Raw genomic sequence first — 25,184 nt, 5'->3', positions numbered from 1 at the left:
CGCCTGCAGAGGAGCTTGAGCATCCTCGCCAGCATCCGCCGCGACTATTGGTCCTTGCGCGTGTGATCTTGTCGCTGTCCCTTCGCTTACGACGATGGCGATTCATCAGCGGGTCTCCCAAGGGCCCGCTGTGCAGCCTGCTCACGGGCTTGCCGGTCCCAGTGCTCGAGACTCGGGTTGCCGTGAAATTGGAGTCGGCTACGCGCAGCACACAGTGCCAATCGCAACTGCTCTCTGCCTCGAGACAATGCGCGAGCCCAACACACGAAGAAACTTGGGCATCAAAGCGCCGTCATATTCCTGGATTTAACTTTGGAGATGCGCGGCACAGTCGCAACCAGATTCGCCGCCTCGAGCCTCACGCTGGCAAGCGACGGAGAGGGTCCGGTAGAACCTCTGTAGGTTTCTCGGCGTGCGTCTTAGCAACAAGTGAGACTGTCACGCGGAAACAAAATGCAACCGTCTGCTGCAGACGTGGTCGTGCCGTGAAACTGCCTGGAGTCTCGGTGTACGACGAGCGAAAGAGCAGGACCTGAGCCCGTCTTCTGCGCGCATCGGCGAGAGAGCAGGCTTGGCACGGGGACGGCCCGCAGCGTCAAAAGCTACATTCGGGGCTGTGATGTGATGTCAAGGCTGCGAGGAATATTTCGCGAGCATCGATCGCCCATCATCTCTATCCGACAACGTCGATCGCAACCGGTCATGCTCAAGTCACCGCGACTACTGCAGCTCTTCCGCCAGACGGCATTTCACGATGCCACGCTCCGGGCGCCGATGAGGCAAACAATCGCGAGACGATTACCACAACTTCCGAGCCCAACAGCTCCTCAAAGGCGAGGATTGACGAGCGGGAATGCACACGCGTTGCTAGGGAAAAGAGGGTGGCGGACAGTTCAGGGCAAAGCCAGGCCGAATGTACGGACGCGTAGGGGTTACAGCAGTCAGGCAGCAGATGGCGCAAAGCCCAGATCTCTGTCGGAGCGGATGAAGGAGATGTCGCGGAAATATGGTTGGACAGTGACGGGCATCTATCTCGGCCTATCAGTGCTTGACTTCCCATTCTGCTTCCTGGCAGTGAAGTGGTTCGGTACGGAACGGATAGCGGAGATAGAGCACAAAATTATGGATGGCTTTTGGGACATCGCCGAGAAGGTCATGCCGAGTTTGAAGGACAGACGACTCGAAAAGGAGGCAAGTGCTGCGGAAGAAGCTGCGGCCGCAGCGCGTGAGGCCGGCGACCAGGTTGCTGAACAAGCGAAGAGTAAGAATCCAGGTAGGTCATCGAGTAGCATGTCTTGCACTACCACATGGGCTGATCATAGTAGGTCTTGGTACACAACTCCTGCTCGCATATGGTGTGCACAAGTCGCTGATTTTCTTCCGAATCCCCATCACCTTGGCCATAACACCAAAGGTTGTCAAACAGCTGCGGAAATGGGGCTGGCAAATCGGCAAGCCGAAGCCAACACCGGCGTAATTGGATACGAGTCGCATGTAAGATGGCCGTTTCGGAGAAAACACTCTCTGCTCAAAGCATTGTACAACAGGATAGAGGCGCTTCTGTCAGAGACTAATGCCGTTTGCGGAGCGGCAGCATTATAGATCAGCGAGCGCTTGCACTTAATAGATTTGGCCTGGTCCGGCCGACACGTTTTCGCAACTGCATTTTCCCGCCATGACGCATTCAAAGACTCCATCACTCGAGTTCAACGATACCTCGAAGGCCGCACACTCTTCTCCAGGTGCCCGCAGATGCGAGAGACTGATGAAAGGTGTTCGCGTCAGCCGGCGGCAGTGCAAGGCCAGCGACACGGTGCCACCGGACACGAGCAAGCTCAGCGGCCCAGCGACTGATTCCAAAAATAAGAATAATCTAGAAGGTCACCGTAGTGACGTTTCAGAGATTAAACTGAAAAGAACAGATACCTGGGAGTAGTGGTCAACAAGCAGTCATTGAACTCGGGATGTGGCGCCAAACTCACTACACTTGATCTGATTTCGCGGTTAGCATGTTGTCGAGGGTTGATAGTTGCTGTGGTTGACATACCTAAGCCAAAAGGCAAAGAGAGCTGAGGAAAAGAAGAAGAGGTTTGGTAGGGGAGAAAAGCCCTTCTTGTAGTGCCGGCGAGGGCTGCGGCCCGCGCAGAATCAACGAAAGATCCGGCCAATGAGAGCGCAGGATCACTGAGGCCCTCATTGCTGCCTGGGGTGCGCAGAATTCTGACGTTTCTGTTTGCGGTGAATGTTGAAGTGAAAACTTCACTTCACGATGCTTGGCACGCAGTGCGAGTCACGTGAGAAGCAACAAGTTCACGATCACCAAAGCGCCACAACACAACAATCGCAACGAGACGTCCCAGTGCTTGCCTGAGTGACCGTGAATACGCCGCAGACCTTCTACGCGAGGTCCGCGCCATGCGCCTAGAGGTTTGAGCCAGAGACGCGCAAGACGCCACGCATGTACGACCGACCAGGAGCATCCTCACTCACCACTCAAACAGTTACCATCGTTGTGGAACAAAACAAAGTGTTTGGGAGCGTCTCAACATCAACCAATCTGGCCAGATCGACATCCGCAGCACGAGGCATGCTGATCCTGCGATGGTGCCCAACATCGGAGATGCGTAAACCTTGTTCATCGGACATTTTGTGAGACGACTCGGGATGTCGGTCGGCGCGACTGAGCTGTGGGAGGGTGTACGGGCGAAGTCGTCTAGATTCCGATCAGTGGCTTCAGTGCGGCGAAGCACTGCCTCGTTCACCTACGCAATGGGTGGTCTCGAAGCTGTCGGTCATGCGCGTTGACCTCGCCACCCTCAGGCTGCCTTCATTGTCTACTGCCGTACATTTGTTGCAGAGTACGAGAGTAGTGTGAGAGGTGCAGCCATTTCACTGGCACGGTGAGCGTATCTGCCAGCCTTGAGTTGTTCTCACAGTTGTCTATGCTTACGAACATCCTTGACCCAAAGAACGTGCTGATGGAAGCATATGTCAGTCAAAACCAAGGAGCCCTCCACATCAGCGCCCTCACCAAAGGCCTGGATCGCAGTCTTGCTGGTTCCACGCTTGCTCGCAGTTTTGCACAACCTCTAGGTTGTCCAGCGATCGCCTCATCTGGTCACTTGAAGTCAATTTGCAGCCCACATCTGCAAGAGTAGTATGTACAAAATCGTCACGACTCAACAAATGTTTCATTCGTCAAGGCCTCCTTTCTGCACGAGTAGACAGGAGAGGCCATCACAGTGCCTGCGGCGCAATTCGATGTTCTATGGGCATATTTCACTGGCCTCTGCGTGCTGTGTCGTATTTATCTCGACCACATGTTGGATCCAAGTAGGACATGACAAGATGGGAAGAAAGGACGATACTCCGTTGGACACATGCGATCAAACGTCGGGAAGCACGCTCTTGTATTACAGGGCAATTCGTGCCAGTCATTGAGCAATTGCACCAGCAGCTGCTACGACCTATGGGTGTGTCCTACCTCGCATTATGCGCTTTGAGGGCTATCGAGAACGATCCAACCATTCGGGCAACCGAAAAAATGCCTCCACCTCGCGATGTCCACCAGAATCTCGGCGAGATGACGTGTACCTTCAATGGTAGTGGTACGAAGCAAAGAGATCGAGACGTATGGGTGTACTTCGACAGCGTGGCAAGCCAGTACACATAAATACCTCAAGAGTATTCTGCCATTATCAGCAAAACCATTCAATCAATGGGTAAGGGAATGGCTGTTCATGTCACTGGTACCGTAGGCATCAGAAATATCACAGGCTACCAAATGTATTGTGGAAAGAGTGTCAGAACATCATCGCAATGGTCGATACTATCCTCTAGTGCCATTAGACCTCGCAAATGAGCCCTCCATTTCTGTTTATGATCGCTGGCAGAAGGCCAAAGTGCCTCTCTCCGTTGTGGTGTTGACAATCCTCGGAGCCTGCACAGCAAGGCGAACACTCCGTGCAGGCAGGGTGGTCAATGGACGGGTCATTTTTCGTGGCCATGCCGTCCGGACGGTGTCCGGCCGGATGGACAGCTAATGGGGTATCTGCCGGCCGGCATTATTAATGCTAGCGTCCGTCCGGACATGTAAGTGAATCACCGGTGTCCATGGCATGTGAATTGACCTTGTTGATGAGAATGTCGTTCCTAGGGGTGTTGTTAGGGTCTGGGTCAATTGATGAATAAGAGCGTGTTTGATTGGTCAGATGCCAGCCTGCAGAGACGCCGGCCCGTGCGCCGACCTCCCACGCGCGACTTCTCAGAACGCGACTGGGGACGCGTTTCCTTCACATGCCAAAGTCCCTCGATCGCCCACCTGATCATTGGCATTTACGCACACACCACGATGGCAGGCGGTACCTCCAGCATAAGCGCCACCCACAGCATCGACCTGACACAAATCCACGCCGAATCGCAGCTCGGAACCGTCCTCCGGACGCGTTATACGCGGACCGGCTTCCTCGTCGATGGAAAAGCTCTTCGCGACTTTTACCCGACACCGCCAGGCAAGGCAGAGCACAGAGCGTGGGTCTGGCAGCATGGTGAGGCTGTTACGCATCTTCAGAGCTTCACCAACTACTGGCTGTGTCGTCTGTGCTTCGACAGCAGCCATAAGGATCACAGGAAGGTGAAGGTCATTCGGACTGGTGGAGGAACGAACTCGATACGCAGACACCTAGGCAAGCATGGCTACGAGCTCGATGGCACGTACAAGCAGTGTAAGAGGCGTCCGGTAGACGACGGCAACATCGCTAGTATGATCAAGCGTCAAAGGACGACCGAGAAGACTCCTGTTGATCGTACCGAGTGGAGGTCGCTATTCCTCGAGTATGCCGTAACAGATGAGCACTCACTTCGCGCTCTAGCATCTGAACGACTGAAGCGGCTAGCTACGTATCGTCAACCTGTTCTCGAGATGCTATTCCCTACTTCTCACAACACCCCGCGAGCTTGGATCGTCGACTTGTGTAAGAAGACACTGCCTCGAGTAAAGAGCGATATGGCTACGGCGATAAGCGGCATCGCTTTGTCGTTTGACGCGTGGCTAGCAGACATCGATGGCGGCACCGACTTCTTAGGTGTTCATGCTCACTACTTCGATAAGGACTATCAGCTGAAGACAGTACTTATTGGACTCGTACCAACCTATGGCAATCACACTGGTGAAGAGCAGGCAAACATCCTTCTCAAGCTGATCAGACAGTATGATATCGCGTCCAAACTGACCTACTTTATGGCCGACAACGCGTCTAACAACGACACGACGATCGAAGCTATTAGGCGCGAAATACCAAGTCTCCGACACCCTCACAAGTGCCGCCTTCGCTGCGCTGGCCACTTCATCAACTTAGTCGTTAAGGCTATGCTCTACGGCGTCGACATCGAGTGTATTGACCAGGCTTGCAACGACATGAATAAGGAAGACGAGGAGCTCGAAGACAGCGAGATCGTATACGAGTTTCAACGCGCTCTATCTCTACGTAATGCCGTCGATCGTCAGACAGCATGGCGAAAGAAGGGCTGTGTTGGCAAGCTCCATAATATCGTGATCCATGCTCACTATAGCGAGGCACGACGACACGTCTTTCGATCAAAACAACGCGAGGCAGACACACGACTTGTCGAGCTAGTGTTGAACGGCGGGATTAAGTGGCAATCTGACCACGACATGATCGAGCGTGGCCTCGAGCTCAAAGATCCAATAGAGCTGTATTGCTTACAGTTCATTGACGACCTTCGTGAAGACATACTCACCGCGGATGACTGGGCCGAGTTGAAGGAGATATTGAAGCTTCTCAAGCCGCTGAAGATGGCGTCGCTGAAGGTCCAAGCAGATGGCCAACACTTCGGTGGATTGTGGCAGTCGTTGACAGCTTTGGAGTCACTGCTAACTACACTTGAGAAGGCGAAGTCAGACCATGAACACGCGGCCAACTCACACCTTAAGGCGATAGTCAATCTTGGTTGGAAGAAGCTCGACAAGTACTATCGACTCAGCGATCGCACGCCTGCCTACCGTGCCGCCGTGGCGTTACATCCATCGCTCAAGATGAGCTGGTTCGAGCAGCACTGGGGTGGTATGAAAGACGACAATACGCAGCGCAAGAATAAGGCGAAAGCGAAGTGCAAGCAACGGCAGTCGCAGCAGCAGAATCAAGACGATATCGAGGCGTCCACGCTATGGACAGTGAAGGCACGACACGCGATTGAAGAGCTCTATAATGAGTATAAGATGCGGTGTCCAGCACCAACAACTAGGCCGGCGACACGTGAACGCGAGGTCGACGATTACACGGCATCGTTAATGCTCACGGACACTGTGTTGCAAGACGATCTGCAGCGTTATCTTGCCGAGCCTCTGACACCTTATATGGTTGGCAACAAGCCTATTAATGTCGTCCAATGGTGGCGTGACAATCGCCAGCGATATCCATTGTTGTCCAAGCTAGCATTCGACCTACTGGCCACGCCGGCGAGCTCGAGCGCGTGTGAGCGTGAGTTTAGCTTAGCTGGCCACGTTCTCGACAATGAGAGGTGGCAGACGAAGACAGACTACGCACAATCACACCAACTACTGCGAAATTGGTTCAAGAACGACTTTGTGTTGAAGAGACACACAAAGGAGGTGGTAAGAGCGCAAGACGATCACTTTAGCGGCGACGTGGACAGTGAGATGTCAAGCTCATATGAAGGCAACAGCCAGCAGACAGACGTGCGAATAGAGGGCTAACAACACCTTCCTCTGGCTTCATTTTTCAACATCCTTCCTAATTAGGCAAGGCGAACAGCGGACAGGGCTCCGGTGGACGGCATGGCCAATGAGAGGCTCTCGTCCGGACGGACGGACACGGCCGCTGAATCGGCCGGCAGGGCCGGCAGCAGTGCTGTGGCCGGCCGACCTGTCCATTGACCACCCTGCGTGCAGGACAGGCCTTCGTGGCGGCATGTCCCTCGACATCGAATCCAGTCCAGATTATGTATCGCCATGGTTCCCGCTATCTACTGGTCGAAACGTATCCTGTGCCTCAGTCCGCAGATTCACAGTTGCGATACCTACTGATGGAAGCTAGGTCCCCAAGCAGATATTCACTCAAGTCCTGCTACCGCTATGTGCAGTTCGAATCGCAGCTTCCCGCAAAACACGCCGCCATTCTTCCTCAATCATGAACAATGCATTCCGTTGCTGTCAGAAGAGGAGATAGAACAGTCGTAGGCTCAGGTAGTCAGTGCACGGCACACTCTTTAGACCCACGCCACCGAGGCAGCAGCATGTCGAACATGGAAATGTCGATCATCCGTGTTCACTAGTGGAGCAGAAAGAGGTACTGCGTATATTGGTCGTAAGATCTGTTGAGCTCCCCTTAGCCTCGCTAGGAAGTATCCTGTCCATTCTTTCCACTTTGAGCAGCGCATCAATCTAACGATGCTTCCAACTGGATAAGTGCCCAATTACTGGTGTCAACTTTCTGCTTTCTACATCGCTGAAGATTGTGCTAACCTTTCTTCACTATCTCGAACTGATTCGGACCCACAGGTCGTACAGCCGCGTATATTAGCGCCATGAGTCCCAGGACGTGAGCTGCATAACCAAGCACGGGTGACAGCAACACATGTAGTGCTATCATCCAAGGGCTCACGCCGGCATCGAGATCGGACAGGAAGGTGGCAAAAGCATAAGTGAACAAGCTAAACAGCAAGTGGATTTTCATCATGAGTGCAATGTTGTAAGGCATCGCAACCACGGAGAACCGAAGAGCTGTCGCAAGCAAAGGCTCGAAGCCCAAGATGAACCACGCGACTGCGTCTACATCAGCTGACAAATCTCTTGCTTCTGGAAAGACTTTACTCACCGACGCCGCATTTACCGAAGATGCCTACTTTCCAGTTACCAGCAATCCAGCGTCTTCTCTGTTTCAGCAGGTCCTTGACTGTCCAATTGCTCTGCTCTCGGGCCACGCTTGGGATATGGCCTCCACGATAGCCGTGGTCCCACCATGCGCGGTTGGCGAACCAGAAATCTTCAGTGATGCATTCGGTGTTGAATGTGACTGCGTTTTCGATCTTGCCACTAGCCAGGAAAAATGAGCCATGAGCACCCCATAACGGTACATGAAGCGTGCTTTGCATGAATTGGAAACGTCCGAGGTCATCTCTCACACGACAGATCTCAGCAAAGGTCAGAAGAGGGTTCCTCCAGTAGTTCACCGTGTTGTACATGATGATTCCTTGGCCCCAATCGTATTCAGTAGCACGCTCAATGAATGAGATACATGAAAGAACGCAATGCGTGTCTACGATCGTTTCTTCGTCTAGGTGGAGGACCCAGTCGTTGTCGCCTAGCTCCATTCTGAGACGAAAGTATTCCAGTGCTCGGGCTTTATGCTTTGCTTTCGTAGGCGAGAAAGATTTGGGAACGCGGATCATTGGGACGCCCACATCTTCTTGCTTGATGTCCGCTCCGGAGCCCTCGTCAGTGAGAATAATGAAGGAGATACGGTCGTCGAGCGTTTCCAAGTGGCGCATCGCTCTTGATCGTTCCAGTGTGTCATTGTTAGTCCCTTTGGTCACTACAAGAATGTAGAGTTTGTTCCAGTCTCGCCCCTTCGGCTTGTCCAGGTACGAGAAATTGGTAGCAAAGAGCACAGGGTAAGTCGTGATTATGCCCAAGATCAAGATCGTGGACACGATCGCAATTTGCCAGGTAGTCGCGGATGATCGTTCTTTACCCTCATATGTGAACAGAGGAGCAATGAAGTCACTATTGATCGAGGCTGTATTGAAGTCAATTATTGTTAACAGGAATGGAAGCCGTGGATAGAGACGAACCGTAGACAAGTCCCACGACCACGATATCGTGGACATATGCGCTCGAGGCAATGATCTTGGTGCTACGTTTTGTTCTTTCGTCGCCTTCAATTGTGTTCAAGAGACGTAATCGCGAGTACATCCATCGAATACAGAGAAAAATAAGCAGCAAGAAGGTGCATATCCGGAATGCTCGGGATGTCACGATCGCCTGGAAGACTTCGTAGCTCGTGGTTGTAGCCATTGTCAAGTTCATCGTTCTGGAATCAAGCTGTGGCGCGGTTCATCGGTGAGCAGATGAAGGCTTGCCACGGACACAGAAGAACCGGACTTTTATACGTCTGCCTCATCGCTGGACTGTCGAGATCGCGATTTTCCAAGAGGAGTAGCATGTGGCAGACGAGTCGACACGCATGCGTGCGGCCGCGAAGCATTGCACAGCCGTGTTTATGAACCCAGATAGTTCTAGCAGTCTATCAGCGCTACTAGAGACTTACGATGCAGCGCCCATGTCCGGTCTTCACGGTTCGTAGAATCCATCATTAAAGCTTTGACGAACACGCGTACGGTCTCGAGCATCCTCACATGACATGTTTCAACGAATTGCATGCTCTTGATAGGAAACTGCCAATGACATCGTATCAAGTTGAAGACATATTAGGCATGAGACTAGTAGAGTGTCAAGCTGGGTAATTTCTCCCGTGACGCCGCGCCGCTGACTGCCGAGTACGGAGCTGAACTAGAGCCTTGACCATGCGTCAGCATCTTAGCAATGTATACGAGAGTTTGTGCGCTCACTACAAGAGGTGGAAACATGTCGATGTCCTTCACTCATCATGCATGGATTTCATAATCATTGGGATGTAGATGACCAGGTTCGGCGCCAAGGGTTCGAAGGCTTCGTCAGTGCGGCCGCTCCAAGTACTCCTGGCTTGTCTCATAGACCCAAGTGCGTTCGTGTCGATCATTCAAGCGCCATAAGGAGAATATCCGGTTATTGCGAATGCTCGTTACATCCAATCCGTGGTCGCGAATCCGGATATCCAATCATCCGTGACGGCGCCGAGGAAAAGTTACTGTCCGAGCAAAACCTAGGAGAGCCTTCAAAGAGTGGTGGGTGACGAAGGAGTGCCTTTGCGACACTCGAAACTCTGCGCTGAGTATAGGGAGAATCGTCAATATCTCCCCCTCATCTCGCCATGTTGATGAGCGCATTTACGATGGGCCACGATCGTTTGACAATGTTTTGTGGCGACGCATCATCCAGGATAAGAATCAGATGAGATGTATGCTGTGAGCGTGCATGTAGAACGTCGTCATGCATTTTGACACTGCATCTAATCGCGTGCAAGCGGTCCAATCGGGATCGATCTCTCGAAAAGTTGTATCTTGCGAGTCTTCAGAGACGCGTGCGTGGCCAGACGTCTGTTCGTTCGATCCGAGGTATACGACGCGAAGTCGACGACCTGCCGTGCAAGCCTTCATGATTCTTGAATGAGGCGGAGTTCGCAGAAGTCCCCGATACCAAGCAGACTGGGCTGCTGACGGATTCTTATAGTTGTCAGCGACTAGGCGCTCACGCATTTGCCAAGTAAATAGCGCAGCTGATCTTGCGTCCGTCACTCGAAGTCCAAGATCCTCTAGGCGAGACCATTGGCGTTCGTTAGGTGCCCTGCTGGTCAGCGCTAGCGCTGCACTTCATCGACGAGATGTGCGAAAAGATCCTGTAGGATATGCAACCTTCACAAAGCGCCAGGTCAAGCTCATGGAGAATGGGTAGAATCAAAAAGCAGGCCGATGCCTGCATGCCATTCCTCTAAAGTACACAGCGCTATGCGAAATGCTTAATGAACGCTACAAATCAGAAGCGCCGCCATGCAGACCGGGTATCTCTCGTTCCATCGTTCTCAAGCCCAAAACTCCCAAAATACGAGTCAGACAAATTCCGCCGAGGAGGCCCCTTCTATACAATGCCGCTGTCGAATCATCCAAACAAACTCCCAAAGAAACCCTTCTTCCCATTGCCGGGCTGCTCGTCGTCCAATTTGAAGGACGTATTAAATCTTTCCTCTATTCCCGTCTCTTTGACATCACCGGGTAATACCCAGCTGCTCTGCTTGAGCTGAAAGTTTGTCCCTTTCTCCGGAAATGTGACTGGTTTCACGCCTCGTCTCATTTGGGCCATGAAGTCTTTCTGCTGGCTCAGCGGTACTTGCTCTGGTACAGCCGGGCGGAAGACTGGATTGCGCAGCCGCCTTTCCATGCTCATTGGTGCTGGTGGTAGGCTTCCGTAGAACGGGCTCTGTCGCTGCTGTGGCTGGTAATGAAGTTTTTCCGCTTGCTCTTCTCTCAATCGCTCTGCTTCCCGGTCCATCTGTGATGAAACGCCTGAGAGTTGATTCCGAACATCGCCAAAAGCCAATGGAGCGGCATTTGTTTGATTCGAGTATGTGTGTCGGGGCTGGAGGTTCGGCCTGCTGTCTAGCATTCGTTGTGATGAACGCATGACTGGCCTGTCATCCGTTTCCATCGCGTCAAAGTCTCCATCGCCGTAGTCAGAGAACTCCGGAGAAGGCTGTCTGGCCAGATATCTCGTTGTAGGTCGCAGCACAGGTTGTTCCGCCTTGGGCGCCAGGCTGGTGATGTCAAATTGTTGCGTTGTCTCGTCTCGCCTGAGATACTTCCACGGATCTTTAGATGATGGTTTCGGGGTGTGATGCTCGTGTGCAGGTCCTGCTACTGCGCCGAGAATGTCCCTTTCACTGGGCTTCGGCATGATCTTGCCCTTCATGGTCCACTGTACTGCTTTTATGTTTCGGTTCGCCACTGCCTGCGTGACGAGCATGAACAAAATTGTGAAGCCATGTATCGCAATTATTTGTTCCCTTTCGAGCTTTGCAGCTGACGAACCGGACGACATCGTGTACCAAGACCAGCTCCTTACCAATAGAATGATGAGCTGCATGTAAAAGTACGTTTGTTGGCCATCGATGGCCTCGATGCGTTGTGTGTGATGATACCAGAGTTTCAGGCTCGGGTTGAACCAGAGCAAAACGGTACTGAGCGCGAGTGCCTTGGGTATCAGCGAACTGAAGACACCATAGCAGGAGTTGTCAAAGGTGAATCGAAAGGTCCGCTGAACACATTCCCGGAGATGTGGAGCGAGCACAGCATTTACCTCGGTCTCTTCTGTTGAGGTCCCGAAGACGGTATGCAGTATGCCATAGGCATGGAATGCAATCTGCGCCATATATCCCAGGAATAGCAGCACTCCAAGTAGTCGTAGCAAGTTTCGCATGATCTTCTTGTCTGTACTATCCCGTGTCCTCGTTGCGGCTTTTCCACCTCTCCTTCTCGTATCCTGCACCAATTTTGCAGCGTTCTGTGACATGGCATAATAATCCGCTCGATTGATCATAGTCTGCGCATCTGCTGCGCATTTCTTGCACACTTGCGGGTACTTTTGTTCCAACTCCGCCTTGTATTTGGGCAATGCTCGCATTTTCATTCTGTACTCTCTGCTGTTCTCCTCGAGGTCTTCGGGAAGATACTCCGCCAATATCCGGTTGTACAAATGTTGGTTCTGGGTGCATGTCCGGCAAAAGGCCTGCTTTCGCTGGTGCTCGAGTGCATCGGGAAGTGGTTTGGTGAAGGATAAGAACGGTCTGTTGTCGGGCACGGTTTGTGGCGGTGGTGATGCAGCTCGTTGTGGTGTATCGATGATGTTACCTTTGCCGTCCAGGTAGTTGACAGCCTCGCAGCCGGAGCACTGGAACTCGACGACGTCTTTGGGATATGGTTGTTTCGAACCACAAAAGTGGCAGCGTATGCGGGAGAAAAGCATGATCACAGCTCTGGCGAAGCTTCCGTATTGTGGTCATCTGTGTGAGCGGCGGACACTTGGGCGCAATCGTGGTCCTTATAATGGCTAGAGTGTCGTGTGCTCTCGCAAGTGAATGATCGGCCGGTTGTCTGGCCAAAGATTGTTTTGGGACGCGTCGGCCGGATCAAGTTTCAACCGATGGCATCACGTGTGTGAACCCACTTTCTTCACTTACTTAAGGAGAGACACCAACCTGAACTCAGAAGTTGAGAATCGTGAATGCCAGTTAATTGGGGACAGCTGGACTCAGAATTGGAACACTCGAAAGTCGCTCAGATCAATGGTATCATTCATAATCATGCATGGTCATGTTTAGCCTTTATAGTCCCTTCCATACCAAATCCTTCGCAACCTCGATCTGCCCAGAAAGTGGCGTACTCGCGCTCGAGTTGCCCACCAGCACTGCGTACTTGCCCTTCTCTGATAGCCAAGCATCTTTGCCTTCGTGGTAGAAACTAGTAGCGTACTTCTTAGAGATTTTCACCTCCGCAGTCTTCGATTGGCCAGGCTCAAGGAAGACTTTTGTGAAACCCTTTAGCTCCTTCTTTGGCCTATTGATGCTAGGTGTTTCTGCTGAGACATATACTTGAACAACCTCGGCACCAGCAATCTTGCCAGTATTTGAGACAGACACAGATACAGTGATTTCGTCTGAATCTGTGACCTGCAGGTTGCTGAGCTCGAAAGTTGTGTAGCTCAAGCCATGACCGAATGGGAACAGGACCTCCTTCTTTGTCTTCTCGTAGAACTTGTATCCGACGTAGACGTCCTCGCCGTAGAAGACTCTGTTGTCATCGCTGACATAGTTCAAGAAAGCTGGGTTGTCCTCGTTGCGCTTCGGGAAGCTCAAGCTCAACTTTCCGCTTGGGTTCACGTCGCCAAAGACCACATCTGCAACGGCATTACCGATCTCGTTGCCGCCATACCAAGCTTGAACCAAAGCTTTCGCCTTGTCAGCCCATGGCATCGTCACTGGGGTACCCGATTGAACCACGACAGCGGTATTGGGGTTTGCGGCGAGAACGGCTTCGATAAGTTCGTCGGATCCAGGTGGCAGATCCATGTGAGCTCGATCGTATCCTTCCGATTCCCAGTCCGAGTTGAGACCTGTGACAAGCACGACTTGGTCGACGCTCTTTGCAAGATCGACAGCGCGTTGGAGCTCGACCTTCGGGTCAAGCTTGCGGTGCACACCTATGCGAATACCGCCTGCACCGAACGCAGTAACTCCCTCTTTCTTGTATGTGAGAGTAGGCATTGAGCCGAATTCCACGTGCACATCATAGGCTTTGCCGGCTTCGAGCTTGATGGTACCAATCTCCTCCTGTGTACCAACGCCGAAAAAGGAGTCACCTGGTGTTTGCTTGGTCTTGTTGTCAATAACGAGCTCGCCGTTGACAAACACTTGAGCGGTTCCTGCGACTGAGCAGCTGAACTCATACTCAGCTGTGTCTTCGGGTGTGAAGGTTGTGTCGATGTCGGAGTAGAACAGATGCGAGTTTAGTTGCGGGTTCTTGTAGTCAAACAGGAAGATGTTGGTGTCCTTGATGAGAAGCTCGTCAATAGCTTGCCTCTCTTTCCCGCTCGGTGGCTCGAGGTAGACTTTCATGATCAGTCCGGATCGACCATCTTTGGTCTTAGCAGCACGAGACAAGAGTGGTAGCCGTTTCCAGGCTGAAGCGCCAAGTGCGTACTGAGCTTCTGGGACTTTAGATTTGACCCCATCGAGTGGCGTTACTGCGTAGTAGGGCAGGAGTGATGCAGAGCCACCTCCAGAAAAGGCAGCGAATGCGGCGTTCGGCCCGATGACAGCAGTGGTCTTTTCTTTGTTGAAAGGCAGCACCTTCTCCTCATTCTTAGTGAGAACCAAGCTGTTGGCCGCGACGTGTCTGAGAAGGGCAGCGGTTTCCGGTGTGTCGATGCTGGACTCTTCTGCGCCTTCCTCGATGTTCAAAGGCAGTAACTTCTTGATCAGCTTGAGCACCTCTGTCACTCTAGCATCGATGTGGTGAGTCAAAAGCTTGCCGCAACGCAACGCTAGATCAACTTGCGGTCCTCGAAGAGACGGTGGGCCTGGCATTTCCAAGTCCAAGCCGGCCTTGATGGCCTCAGTTGTGGAGTATACGCCAAACCAATCTGACATGACAAGGCCATCAAAGCCCCATTCGTTGCGCAGAATTTGCTGCAGAAGCTTAGGGTTCTCGCTGGCGTGTGTTCCGTTGACGAGGTTGTACGAAGTCATGTATGCCCATGGTTGTGCGTCCCTCTGTGCAATCTGGAAAGGCATAAGATATACCTCGCGAAGCGCTCGCTCCGAGACTATGCTGTTGCTAGACATTCGCTTGTCTTCTAAATCGTTGGCAACGAAATGCTTGAGAGTCGCGGCAACGCCTGTCGACTGGATGCCGGCTACGGATGCTGCAGCGAGGTTTCCGGCAAGGACCGGATCTTCAGAATACGATTCGAATCCTCGACCGCCCAGAGGTGATCTTTGCATGTTCACAGTAGGACCGAGCAGAACTGAAGCGCCCTTAGCAATGGCCTCGCGCCCCATCAGCTCACCACTCTTTTTGAGCAGTTCCACGTCCCACGTCGCTCCAAGGGCCGTGCCTGTAAATGTCAGTCCCGTGCTTTGCCTTATATTCGGAGGAGAATGTTCATACCGCAAGGCAGGCAAGCAGCTGGAACACCATTGAAGAACTTTGTGCCTCGTACTCCATTTGGCCCATCTGAGGTCCTGATAGCTGGTATCCCAAGTCGCGGAACCCCGGCCAAATGCCAGAAGTCGGTTCCGGACAGTAATGAGACCTTTTCAGTGATGGTCAGTTGCGATAAGACATCCTGGACGTCGAAATCTTTATATTTGGCTGCCATTGCGCTTTGCCGGAAGGAGACGAGGAAGGACAAGAGGGAAAAGAATGAAAGCTGGTGGATGCGAATCTAGTCAGCAGCGACAACAGTCAATAAGTATACTGGTCACCAAGCGTTCAGGCTAATTCTCCGAGTGAAGTCCACAGGCGCCGTATCGAGCTATGCGACAGCCCCACGATGGCGTGCGGTTGCTTCCAACGGACCATGGGCCTCCGGGCCTGGGATCACGTCGTCAATGGTGCGCTTGCGGAGGCGACATGCAGGGCTGCGCACACTACATCTGCACCGCAGCACCGGAACGAGGGCTGCCAAGGCGTAGCGATGGCCATTTGTACGCAGATGAAGCTGCTGGAGAAGACGACGTGCCAGGTGTCGTCGTGGAGGCGCAGTGTCGCGACGGCCAGCCGGGCCTGCACTCCGGGCCGAACTTCAACCTTGCTGCCCTTAATAATCACCGTTTCTCCACCCTCCAGCGCGCCGACAGGTCATCTGGACACTTTCGCCGCGGCATGCCACGTTGAGACAATACCGCCGACATGCTGGAGATGCTGTCGCCCCTTGGCAGAATACGTACGCCGCGTCCTACTCACTCACCGCACGACGCCTAGAGGCCATGAATTGGGTAAGCAACAACAAATGAGCACGACACGAGGCCATCGGCGTTCCACCCCAAGAATTGGGGTATACCATCACGTCTTCATCGTCGATAGCGCCTCACCCTCCCCGGTGGGAAAGAATCCCCACAGCTTCTCAGGTATCTCGGTCATATTCTCGAGAGCCACGCGTTGCGCCTCCTCTGCCACCTCGAGGAAGTTCTTCTTGACATCCTCCCACTTGTGCTTGCCATCGACAAGTTTGAAGTCCCTCTTCCGGAACTGGCCATCAACGAGGACATGCTGAATATCGCCCACGTTGGCATGAAGCATGACAGCAGCCACAGGGTCTGTCCAGCCCAGCATATTGGGCGAATCTCCATCGAACACCACGATATCAGCTTTGGCTCCGACTTTTAGCACACCGATATCGTCGCGCCACAGCGCTTTGCCCCCTTGACGAGTCGCTAGAAGAAAGCCTTGTTCGGCTGAAAGCGGCGTCCTCCGGGGCAGTAGCCCAGTTTCTTGAAGATACTTCTGGAAGCTGGTATCACGAACTTTCTGCAACCAAATACGCGCTTGCGTGAGAATATCTCCAGAGAACGTAAAAGCTATATCCACGCCCAAGGAAGCTTGATCCGATACGAGATGGGCAGTCGGGTGTCCATGGCCACAATGCAGCTCGGATTCTGGCGTGATGGAAATGTGCATGTTCTGGTCGCGCAGGACCTTTCGCTCCGCGTCAGTCAGATATCCCGCGTGTGACAAGATAATGGGTATCTCGAGGCTTGGTAAGTTTTGTTCCACGAGCGACTCTGGCGAGCTGTGCATTGCTGGCCAAAGACCGCCGACGTGATGAATCGTGATGGCTTTCATGTTCGTTGCTCTGCTGAAGATCAATAGGTGCTTGGAGACATTATTTGGCGACCACTTACTTGATCATTTTCCTCACAGTCTCGAACTCCTCCTCTTTGGCTCCGGCAAGCCCTTGATAGGACATGCCAAGCGCCACCACATCGCTCCTATCATCACCTCCAGCGATAGTCTGCAATGTATCCCATTGCTGGTCCACGTCGAATCCATCTATATTCTTCTGCGGTTCAGAGCACCACCAAACTCGAGCTCCACTATCGACTGCAGCTTGATAGCCATTTTTCATCACCTCTGGACTCCAGCATGCGTGATCATGGTCCAGGACTGTGGTGACGCCGCCATTGAGACCTTCGAGAAAGCCTTCGAGAGCACTCCAGTACACTCCTTCAGCAGAGAATGCTTTGCGAGCAGTGTCGCCGGCAGGAGCGAGCCAGTCGAGGTAGTGCGTCAAAGTGATATCCGGCGTCATTGTGCGATAGGCCGTCATCCAGGCGTGGAAGTGGGTATTGATGAAGCCTGGGGATACAATTTTGCCTGCAACATTGATGATCTCGCAGTCATCTGGTATGTTGTGCTGAGCACCACCTTCAAAGATGGAGTCGATCTTTCCATCGATGATCAGCAGCGATGCTTTCCTGAGCACCTTGATTGACTGGCTACTCTCATCGAAAGTGACGACATTGCCATGCTGGAGTAATTTGGAGTTGGACGTCATTTTGAATTTGCTTCAATTGCTAGCACGCGGGTTAAGTGAGGATGGTCGGCCTGCCCATGTATATGAAGCACGAATACGCCAATTGATGGCCCGCGTGGCTGGGACGCCGGCGGATAGCTCTCCTCCTACTTACATCCATTGTCACCCAGACGCATTCATCATAGCGCTAAATCCGTCAATGAATCCGTCCGGAGCATAAGCCAACGACATTCGGCCTAACTCCGAAGGAAAACAATGGTGAAAGTGTCACAGTATCGGCATGCCGCACGATGTCGATCATTTCCTGAGCGAGCCGACGGAGACTTCCCAAGGCCGAAGAGCGATACTTGGCGAATGCATAACCTGGCTCCAGCTCACTTACCCTACTGTCCAATCGCTCGTTGTTGGAGATGTGCTCCACGAACCTGGTTACAGTGCCAACGATCCCCGATGCACAACTTTTGCAGAACAGGCTCCAAGGCAAAGACAATCGGTCTCAGGCCACTTGGATATCGAATGAAATGTCAACGCTTGTACCATGAATGTTTGCACAAGTGCTAGACCAGTAACTGAGGAAAGGCAGGAGCTGAGTGGTCTCGAACAAATCTAATTCTGGAGTGAGCTTTAGGATCTCACATTCGTTAGGGTTCGTAACAGAGCAGGCTTCGGGATCGAAACCGCTTGGCTGCTTGAAGGAGGGCAAATATTGGCTTCCACTTCTGTTCATGATTTTATTGACTGCTGCGCAATTGATCGACTGCGACTGGCTCATGCTTCTCTCTTTTCCGCAGGCGGTGACTGTATTTCATGACCGCTCACTTCATACACTCTTCACATGACTCATCTCGCACTAATGCTCCTCCTCATGACTAATTATTCATGACTCAAGAAGCTTCCGCTCCAGCCCCACATCACACACATCATAAATTCTTCCACGCACCTTTCTTCTTCGCTTCCTCTCCTCACAATCAACAACACACAACAACACAGCAGCAGCCAACCAACTCGAACAGATCCTTCCATTTCTCCAATGTTGTGGGACGTGCGCGCGACCTGGCTTCTTCGGAGCTGGCCATAGTCCCTTCACTTCCATCAGCCGTCTCTTCGGAGGTATGATTGCTGGTCGTTGGGTTGGGATGAGTGGACTATTGACTGAGCGGCGGGGAACGGGGGGATCAGCCTGCTTGCGGGTGTTCGAGGGACGTGGTTTGCTGTTTGGCGTTGCTGTTGTTTACGATCTTTTTCATTATGTCGTTCGCTGGAGAGGCGAGGGCGTAGAGAAGAGGTTGACGAGCTGGTGCGGAGGCGGTGAGGTGGAGCTGGTGAGAGGGTGTGTCTTGAGATTGACGAGCCTATGTACAAGTATTGGCATTTCGATCTCCGTCTCACTGGCAGTTACTGACATTTTCAGAATGCACTTGTGGCAGCCGTGACTGCTTACATGGCTTTGCCGTCCTTCCCTCTCGCATCTCGACCATCCTCACTGTCACTGTCCTCAATCATCTACGACGTTTCTCATTTCCGCCCTCGTCAACACCATCCTGGTCTGCCTTTTTTCGACGTCCTGCGCCTGCCACCTTCATTCTGCTCTGCCTCTTCACAAGCGCCTTGCTTCTCCTCACTGCTCACCTTCGCGCTTTGTTCGCTGATAATCAAGCTGATCAGAGACTCCCCGCGCGATACGAGCGTCCTATTCCACTGCCATCAGCCTCGCCATCGACCTCCTTATGTCGGTCTCAACTCGGCTGGCCCAAGAGTCGTCCCAAGCCTGCTCGTCCTCTCGCCGAACAGTCTCGGCCACGGCCTGTAACCGAGCGTGCATAGAATCATCCAGCGGATTGGCTGCACATGGCAACTCGTAGTTGTGCTGCATAGCGGGGGCAACCAAATACTGCACTTCCGGGTGCTGGTCGACATCCTCGTTGTTCAATTGCGGGATGTTGGCGACAGGAAGTTCTTCGTCAGCAGTGGGGACCTGCTGCTGGTGCTGTGTGGTGCCGTCTTCATGTTCTGTCTGTCGAAGACTTAGATCAGATGAGCGCTGCTCTTCTTCCGCAGTCGGGCGCACCTGCTCTTGGCCATTGTCTTCACTTTCACGCTCCACTTGCTGACGTGGAGCACTCCTTGGGAAAGTTTTATCAAGCATGGTTGAAAGTACCTGGTCGGACGAATGCTCGCACTCGAGCTTTTGAGTCTGTTGTACCGTCACTACTGCTAACTCTTGTCGTTGTTTCTACAGCTTCAGAGGGCAAAGACCGCTTCTCAAGTATCACGAAGTGTGTCTACTACGGCTGACTTCGGTTTTCCGACGACAAGACCAGTTTCGCAGCCCCTGTCTCACATGATCGCCTCGAGCCAACACAGCTTCTGGCATTCAAGACATCTGTTCGAGAGCGACTGCTTGACGAAGATTCCAAGGCAGCGTGACTTTCATGAAACGTTTTAGCATCGGCCAGCTTCTCAGAACTCTGGTCTTCCCAGCAAGAGCACAAGTTCGGGTGCAGTATTTCCTTGTGGAGACAGAAGCTTCATCAGACTGAGTGGCACTAGATTGGCGAAGGATATTCAGTCCCGGATTAGTCGCTGGTGACCTTGGGAAAGGAGAACATTGTGGTCATCTGGACAAAATGTCTTGCCACTCTTGTAGTCTTTCACTCACTGAGAGATACCATGGCTTATGGAACATGGGTAGCAAGAGACATCAGAATCTCAATGTCATTCACAGGTGGCAGAGTCATTTGAAGTGAGACATGTCGTTGACATGCTTACTTCCCATTATCACCCTTGTGATGCTTCGAGACTCTACGCAAGGCACAATCACGTCTATGTGCTCCACTTTCCGATAAGAGATCAAGATCCTAGACCTCGTTTCTTCTTCATGAGCTGCATATACGCCATAAGAAATAGAGTTCGAGATCAACACCACAGCAGCTCCAAGAGCTCCAACCTGAGCGAGCTCCTTCTGTCCGAGGCTAACATCAACGTCACTCTCTCGCAACAGACATCTACATGTACATTTACAATCAGAGAACGAGCACTTCCGTAACAGAATCCGAGGCATCGAAAACAATCATTCAAATTTGTCAATCATGTCGTCCGTCCTCCAAAACCCCGAAGAAACCCACATCTTCGCCATTCTATATCCTGCACCAGGTAAATTGGAGCGTGTAAGTTCTCCCTTTCGTGAAAGCAAATCGTCCGAAGCAATTCCCGAAATCTGAAAGACATGAATATGTATTGAAGCTCATTGACTCTTCATCAGCTCAAAGAACTCATGGCCGACCACATCAATGCCGTTCACGAGAAAGAAGACTATACTCCACGTTACCTGATGACCGAGCAACTAGAATCCGATGAGCCTGCATTGCACATGTTCGAGACGTGAGTCCTTTTCGAGAATCCCTGACGCGCCTCTATTATTGACGACCAATGATGCAGGTACACGAGCCGCAAAGGCGCAGACGACCACACTAAGACCGAGAATTTCAAGGTCCTCATGGACAAGGCTCAGAAGGAAGGTGTGATGGGTAAAGAGCCATGTTTGGTATTTACCAAGACTGTTGGCGGGTACGATTGGGATCGCAAGAAGGTTTGAGAGGGTCTGCAGAGTAGAGTGTCCTACTCTGTTTCAGCAGAGTCCAAGTAGCAAGTAGGAGATTAGCAAAGCAGTTGAATGAGCGCCTCATGCATCCAAGCCTTCAAGTTTTTCGCTCATGCCCTCGACCCAAGGGTACGTCTCTTCCACTTCCTTGACCAGCTCCGCATACCTCTGACTTCTCGCTCGGATGCTCGTCTTGAACGGTATAGGGTGACTGATGACCCCAGGCGTGAACTTCACTTCCGGCTCAATCACATTGCCTTCCTCATCCACGCCTTTCTCGATCACCAATGCGGCCAAACTCATCGCAACAGTCAACCAGACGCTCGAATCAGCCAATGCTCTTCCAGGACAAATCCTCCTACCAAATCCAAAGACAAAGTCCCTCGGGTCTCGCTCAGGAGAGTCGCCGAGGAAGCGTTCGGGACGGAAGTCCATGGGTTGCTTATATGTCTCAGGGTCGTGGGCAAACAACCAAATATTGGGGATAATCGTGGAGTCCTTGGGGATCCGGTACCCGCCAATCGTAGACTCTGCTGTCGTGACGTGTGGAAGGCCGAGAGGAGCTATAACATGCCAGCGTAGCACTTCAGAAACGAGGGCCGAGACGTATGGCAGATGTGCGCGATCGGCAAGAGTAGGGAGTCTGTCATTACCGATAACGTGGTCGATTTCGGCTTGTGCTTTGCGTTGGATCTCCGTATGAATGCTCATTGCGAGGAAAAAGAGTTGCATAGAGGAGACCGACTGCATTGTGCTTTCGTCAGATGGCGCCAGATAGGCAGAATTTGGTATCACTTACGGTATCAGCTCCCCCAGCATACATTGATGCGGCAGACCAAGTGGCGATATCGTCTTCTTCCGCAGTCATACTTCCTCCGGATTTCTCGTATGCGCTCGAAACGAATGAAGGTTCGCGATGCCCTGCTTTCATCTGTCGCTGCGCAAATCTCATCGGCACATTGCCTAGCTTGAGAAACGTCTTCTGCCATAGACGCGCTGTGCGCTTGAAATCTGATCCGGGCATCCAGTCTGGTAAGTACTTGACTACAATCTAATCAGCGTCATATATTGGCGTGATATGCCGCATCTTACACGCAGGTATCAAGTCGACAATCCAAGCTCCCGGTGCAGCAGCGTGAGAGAATTGATCCATGGCATCTTCAGCAAGCTTGATGAGAGGATCTTGCTTGTGCGGCTCGATATCATAACCATAGGTCAACTTCAAAATAATGGCACCAGCTTCAGTTCTGACATGCTGTAACAGATCATCTGGTCTCTCAAGCACTCTCACTAGGAACCTTTTCACCTCTGTTTCTAGAAGCGGCGTAAACTTCAACAGTGAGCTCTGCGATCCAATGATATTGTGGAAATGTCTTCGGTAGGCGCGAAGTCTGCGAGGAGCTTGGAACATCATGATCTTGTTCCATCCGCACATTTCGCCCGCGAAGACCATGGACGGGCGTGCATAGCTCGTAGTAGCCCGTTTATCAAGGAGTTCCATAGCCAGATCCGCCGAATTGATCACAATTATGGTCTGCCCGAAGATGCGCAGAGAGCTGATTGGGCCATAGAGCTCCTTGTGTTTAGTCCAGACCTCATATTCACGCTCTCCAGGCTCTGGCAAGTCGCTGAGATTTCCCAGAAGAGGTAGGCCTTTGGGACCTGGAGGCAGTCTCGGCTTCTTATTGTTGCCTAGGATGAGATATAGAACTGTACAACCAACTGCAACTATGAGGCCAATGAGCGTGCTGGAAGAGGCCATTTTCCAGAGCAGTATGTCCAGGCGCAATCCTGACGCCGTGGCAGGCGGGACGTTGAAGCATATAGTATTCATCAGAAGTGGACGGACCGCATGCGCGCAGGATCCGAATCCCTACGCTTTCGCTGGCCAAAGCTCCCGACTATTGGGCAGTCGCGCTTCGTCAATTATCGCAAATCCTAGCTTGAGCACCATCTTTGTGCTCAGCTCATGCACGAAGAAGCTATCCATGACATGTGTCGCCGAAGAGTGCGTCGGCTGTGTGAAGAATGTAAGCGGTAGGTTGACGCGTTTGTTCAAAATAAGTCCGTTTCCGCGCAGAGGCCTCCGTACCCGTTTCAGCAAGTTCAATTTTATATTTATGAAGGATCAACGCGTTTGCGCCCAAGAGCAAGGCGTCTTCGCTCTCGAAAACTTCTCATACTATCGTCCACTCCCCAGCCGTCATGCAAGAGCTCGCTTATGCCTTCCAGCTCTAGGCCAGCTGTCTCGGGATAGATCTTCCAAATCACAACCCAACCGAAAGCACAGATCATAGCGTAAGACGCAAAAGTGATACTGGGCCCCAAGAAGTTCATCATGGGCAGAAATGTCATTCCGATGATGAAGTTCGAGCTCCAGTTGACAGCAGTGCTAGCACCAGACCCCACAGAGCGCACGCGCAGAGGGAAGAGCTCCGATTGTTGCCAAGGCACGACGCCCAGCCCGGTAGCATACGCTGCAACGTAACCGATCAGACTGAACAGGAGCACGATCGACCATGATGCGCTTCCTGTTTGCGCAGCGACTGCTGTTTCTGAGTCATTTGTGGGAATGAATTCGAAGGAGAAACTGCAAGCCACTAGACCGAGGACCATGAAGGGGATCGTCCATAGTAGAATTTTGCGCCGTCCTACGGTGTCGATAAAAGCGAAGGCCACGATTGTGAAGATGAAATTGGTCAACGCTACCGATAAAGAAGTGCCAATCGGAGACGTAAAACCGACCATGGCGAAGATCGTCGCGCTGAAGTACATCAGTGAGTTGAATCCACAGAGTTGCTGCAGAGCCTGCAGCATGCAAGCTATAATCAGAGCCCGCCGATTTGCAGGTACCGTGATGAGTTCATTTGTCGCATCGCGGAATCTGTTGCTGTCGTTACTGCTCGTGCTGAAGCCCTGCATAGCTTTGTCTTCTGCCTGAATTTCTGCTTGAATACTCGTGAGTACGTGCTGTACGACAATGTCCATGTCTGCTGCAGGCAATGTAGCATAGACCTCTTGCAGCACTTGACGTGCTCGGTGGTCTTCGCCTGTCTGCAAAAGCCATCTTGGTGTTTCCGGCATCCAGAATAGCAGAACAAATTGCAGTACAGCTGGCACTGCGCCCACGCCGACCATGTACCGCCAGCCATGGGGAAATGCTGCGAATCCCCATCCGATCAAGTATGCAACGACTTGGCCACCAGTAATGAAGAGAGATTGTATCGTAACCAGGCGTCCACGTAGTTCTGCAGGTGCCAGCTCGGTGATGTATAAGGGAACCGCACCAGATGCGACGCCCACCGCAGCACCAACAAGTGCCCTTCCGGCGGCCATGGTCCAGACATAGGTAGCCAGGGACTGGATCACAGCGCCGAGTGCGAACAAGATAGCTGGGACCAAGATGACGGACTTTCTGCCATATCGATCTGCAAAGAAGCCCGTGCTCGGTGCTGAAAGCAGTGCGAAAAGGGAAGTAACGGCGGTGACAATACTCTTGTCCGTTGTCGTCAAAGGCCGATCGGAGAGATCTGTGCCGATTGAGACCAATGTAGAGCTGATGACACCCGTGTCGAAGCCAAACAGAAGTCCAGATATGCCGGCGGACAGGGTGAGGAATCGTATCACCGGACCTGCGTTGCGAAGGGTGACCTGGACTGGTGGTCGTGAATCAGTGAGTTGCGGCGCATCTCCTGGACCTGATATAAGCGGCTGGTTCGCGTCCGCATCGACGTGGTCGTGGCGCATGTCGCCTAGCTCGATAGATTCATCCAGATCCGCGTCCGCTGTTGTTGGAGCACGAGTGAGGTTCAAGGAGGATGGAGGGAGAGCAGGCCACGGGGAAGGTGGACTGGCGTC

At 52.4% G+C, this 25,184-nt stretch overlaps 9 protein-coding genes across 9 annotated transcripts; 2 read left to right on the top strand and 7 right to left on the bottom strand.

Moving 5' to 3' along the window:
* Positions 1-624: 624 nt before the first annotated feature.
* On the top strand, positions 625-1,477 carry CKM354_000655600 (uncharacterized protein; the record flags this gene model as incomplete). The annotated part of the gene is made up of 2 exons (XM_044801876.1): positions 625-1,273; positions 1,326-1,477. 2 exons carry the CDS (start codon positions 625-627, stop codon positions 1,475-1,477), a joined length of 801 nt encoding a protein of 266 aa, XP_044657811.1.
* A 6,022-nt stretch (positions 1,478-7,499) lies between these two features.
* CKM354_000655500 (uncharacterized protein) lies at positions 7,500-8,953 on the bottom strand (the record flags this gene model as incomplete). Its single annotated transcript, XM_044801875.1, has 3 exons — positions 7,500-7,804; positions 7,857-8,777; positions 8,833-8,953. 3 exons carry the CDS (start codon positions 8,951-8,953, stop codon positions 7,500-7,502), a joined length of 1,347 nt encoding a protein of 448 aa, XP_044657810.1.
* Positions 8,954-10,795: 1,842 nt separating this feature from the next.
* On the bottom strand, positions 10,796-12,655 carry CKM354_000655400 (uncharacterized protein; the record flags this gene model as incomplete). Its single annotated transcript, XM_044801874.1, has 1 exon — positions 10,796-12,655. The coding sequence occupies one exon, from the start codon at positions 12,653-12,655 to the stop codon at positions 10,796-10,798; it is 1,860 nt and encodes a 619-aa protein (XP_044657809.1).
* Positions 12,656-13,013: 358 nt separating this feature from the next.
* CKM354_000655300 (uncharacterized protein) lies at positions 13,014-15,568 on the bottom strand (the record flags this gene model as incomplete). The annotated part of the gene is made up of 2 exons (XM_044801873.1): positions 13,014-15,304; positions 15,358-15,568. 2 exons carry the CDS (start codon positions 15,566-15,568, stop codon positions 13,014-13,016), a joined length of 2,502 nt encoding a protein of 833 aa, XP_044657808.1.
* A 686-nt stretch (positions 15,569-16,254) lies between these two features.
* CKM354_000655200 (uncharacterized protein) lies at positions 16,255-17,746 on the bottom strand (the record flags this gene model as incomplete). Its single annotated transcript, XM_044801872.1, has 2 exons — positions 16,255-17,044; positions 17,094-17,746. The coding sequence occupies 2 exons, from the start codon at positions 17,744-17,746 to the stop codon at positions 16,255-16,257; spliced, it is 1,443 nt and encodes a 480-aa protein (XP_044657807.1).
* Positions 17,747-19,415: 1,669 nt separating this feature from the next.
* CKM354_000655100 (uncharacterized protein) lies at positions 19,416-19,871 on the bottom strand (the record flags this gene model as incomplete). The annotated part of the gene is made up of 1 exon (XM_044801871.1): positions 19,416-19,871. One exon carries the CDS (start codon positions 19,869-19,871, stop codon positions 19,416-19,418), a length of 456 nt encoding a protein of 151 aa, XP_044657806.1.
* Positions 19,872-20,814: 943 nt separating this feature from the next.
* CKM354_000655000 (uncharacterized protein) lies at positions 20,815-21,320 on the top strand (the record flags this gene model as incomplete). The annotated part of the gene is made up of 3 exons (XM_044801870.1): positions 20,815-20,892; positions 20,988-21,106; positions 21,164-21,320. The coding sequence occupies 3 exons, from the start codon at positions 20,815-20,817 to the stop codon at positions 21,318-21,320; spliced, it is 354 nt and encodes a 117-aa protein (XP_044657805.1).
* Positions 21,321-21,407: 87 nt separating this feature from the next.
* Positions 21,408-23,088, bottom strand: CKM354_000654900 (uncharacterized protein; the record flags this gene model as incomplete). The annotated part of the gene is made up of 3 exons (XM_044801869.1): positions 21,408-22,070; positions 22,126-22,370; positions 22,419-23,088. The coding sequence occupies 3 exons, from the start codon at positions 23,086-23,088 to the stop codon at positions 21,408-21,410; spliced, it is 1,578 nt and encodes a 525-aa protein (XP_044657804.1).
* Positions 23,089-23,444: 356 nt separating this feature from the next.
* CKM354_000654800 (uncharacterized protein) lies at positions 23,445-25,073 on the bottom strand (the record flags this gene model as incomplete). The annotated part of the gene is made up of 1 exon (XM_044801868.1): positions 23,445-25,073. The coding sequence occupies one exon, from the start codon at positions 25,071-25,073 to the stop codon at positions 23,445-23,447; it is 1,629 nt and encodes a 542-aa protein (XP_044657803.1).
* Between the last annotated feature and the right edge of the window lie 111 nt (positions 25,074-25,184).

The sequence above is a fragment of the Cercospora kikuchii genome, assembly GCF_019650295.1.
Source record: "Cercospora kikuchii DNA, contig_00004, whole genome shotgun sequence".
Taxonomy (NCBI): Eukaryota; Fungi; Ascomycota; class Dothideomycetes; order Mycosphaerellales; family Mycosphaerellaceae; genus Cercospora; species Cercospora kikuchii.
This window is presented reverse-complemented; position numbering and strand designations above follow the sequence as displayed.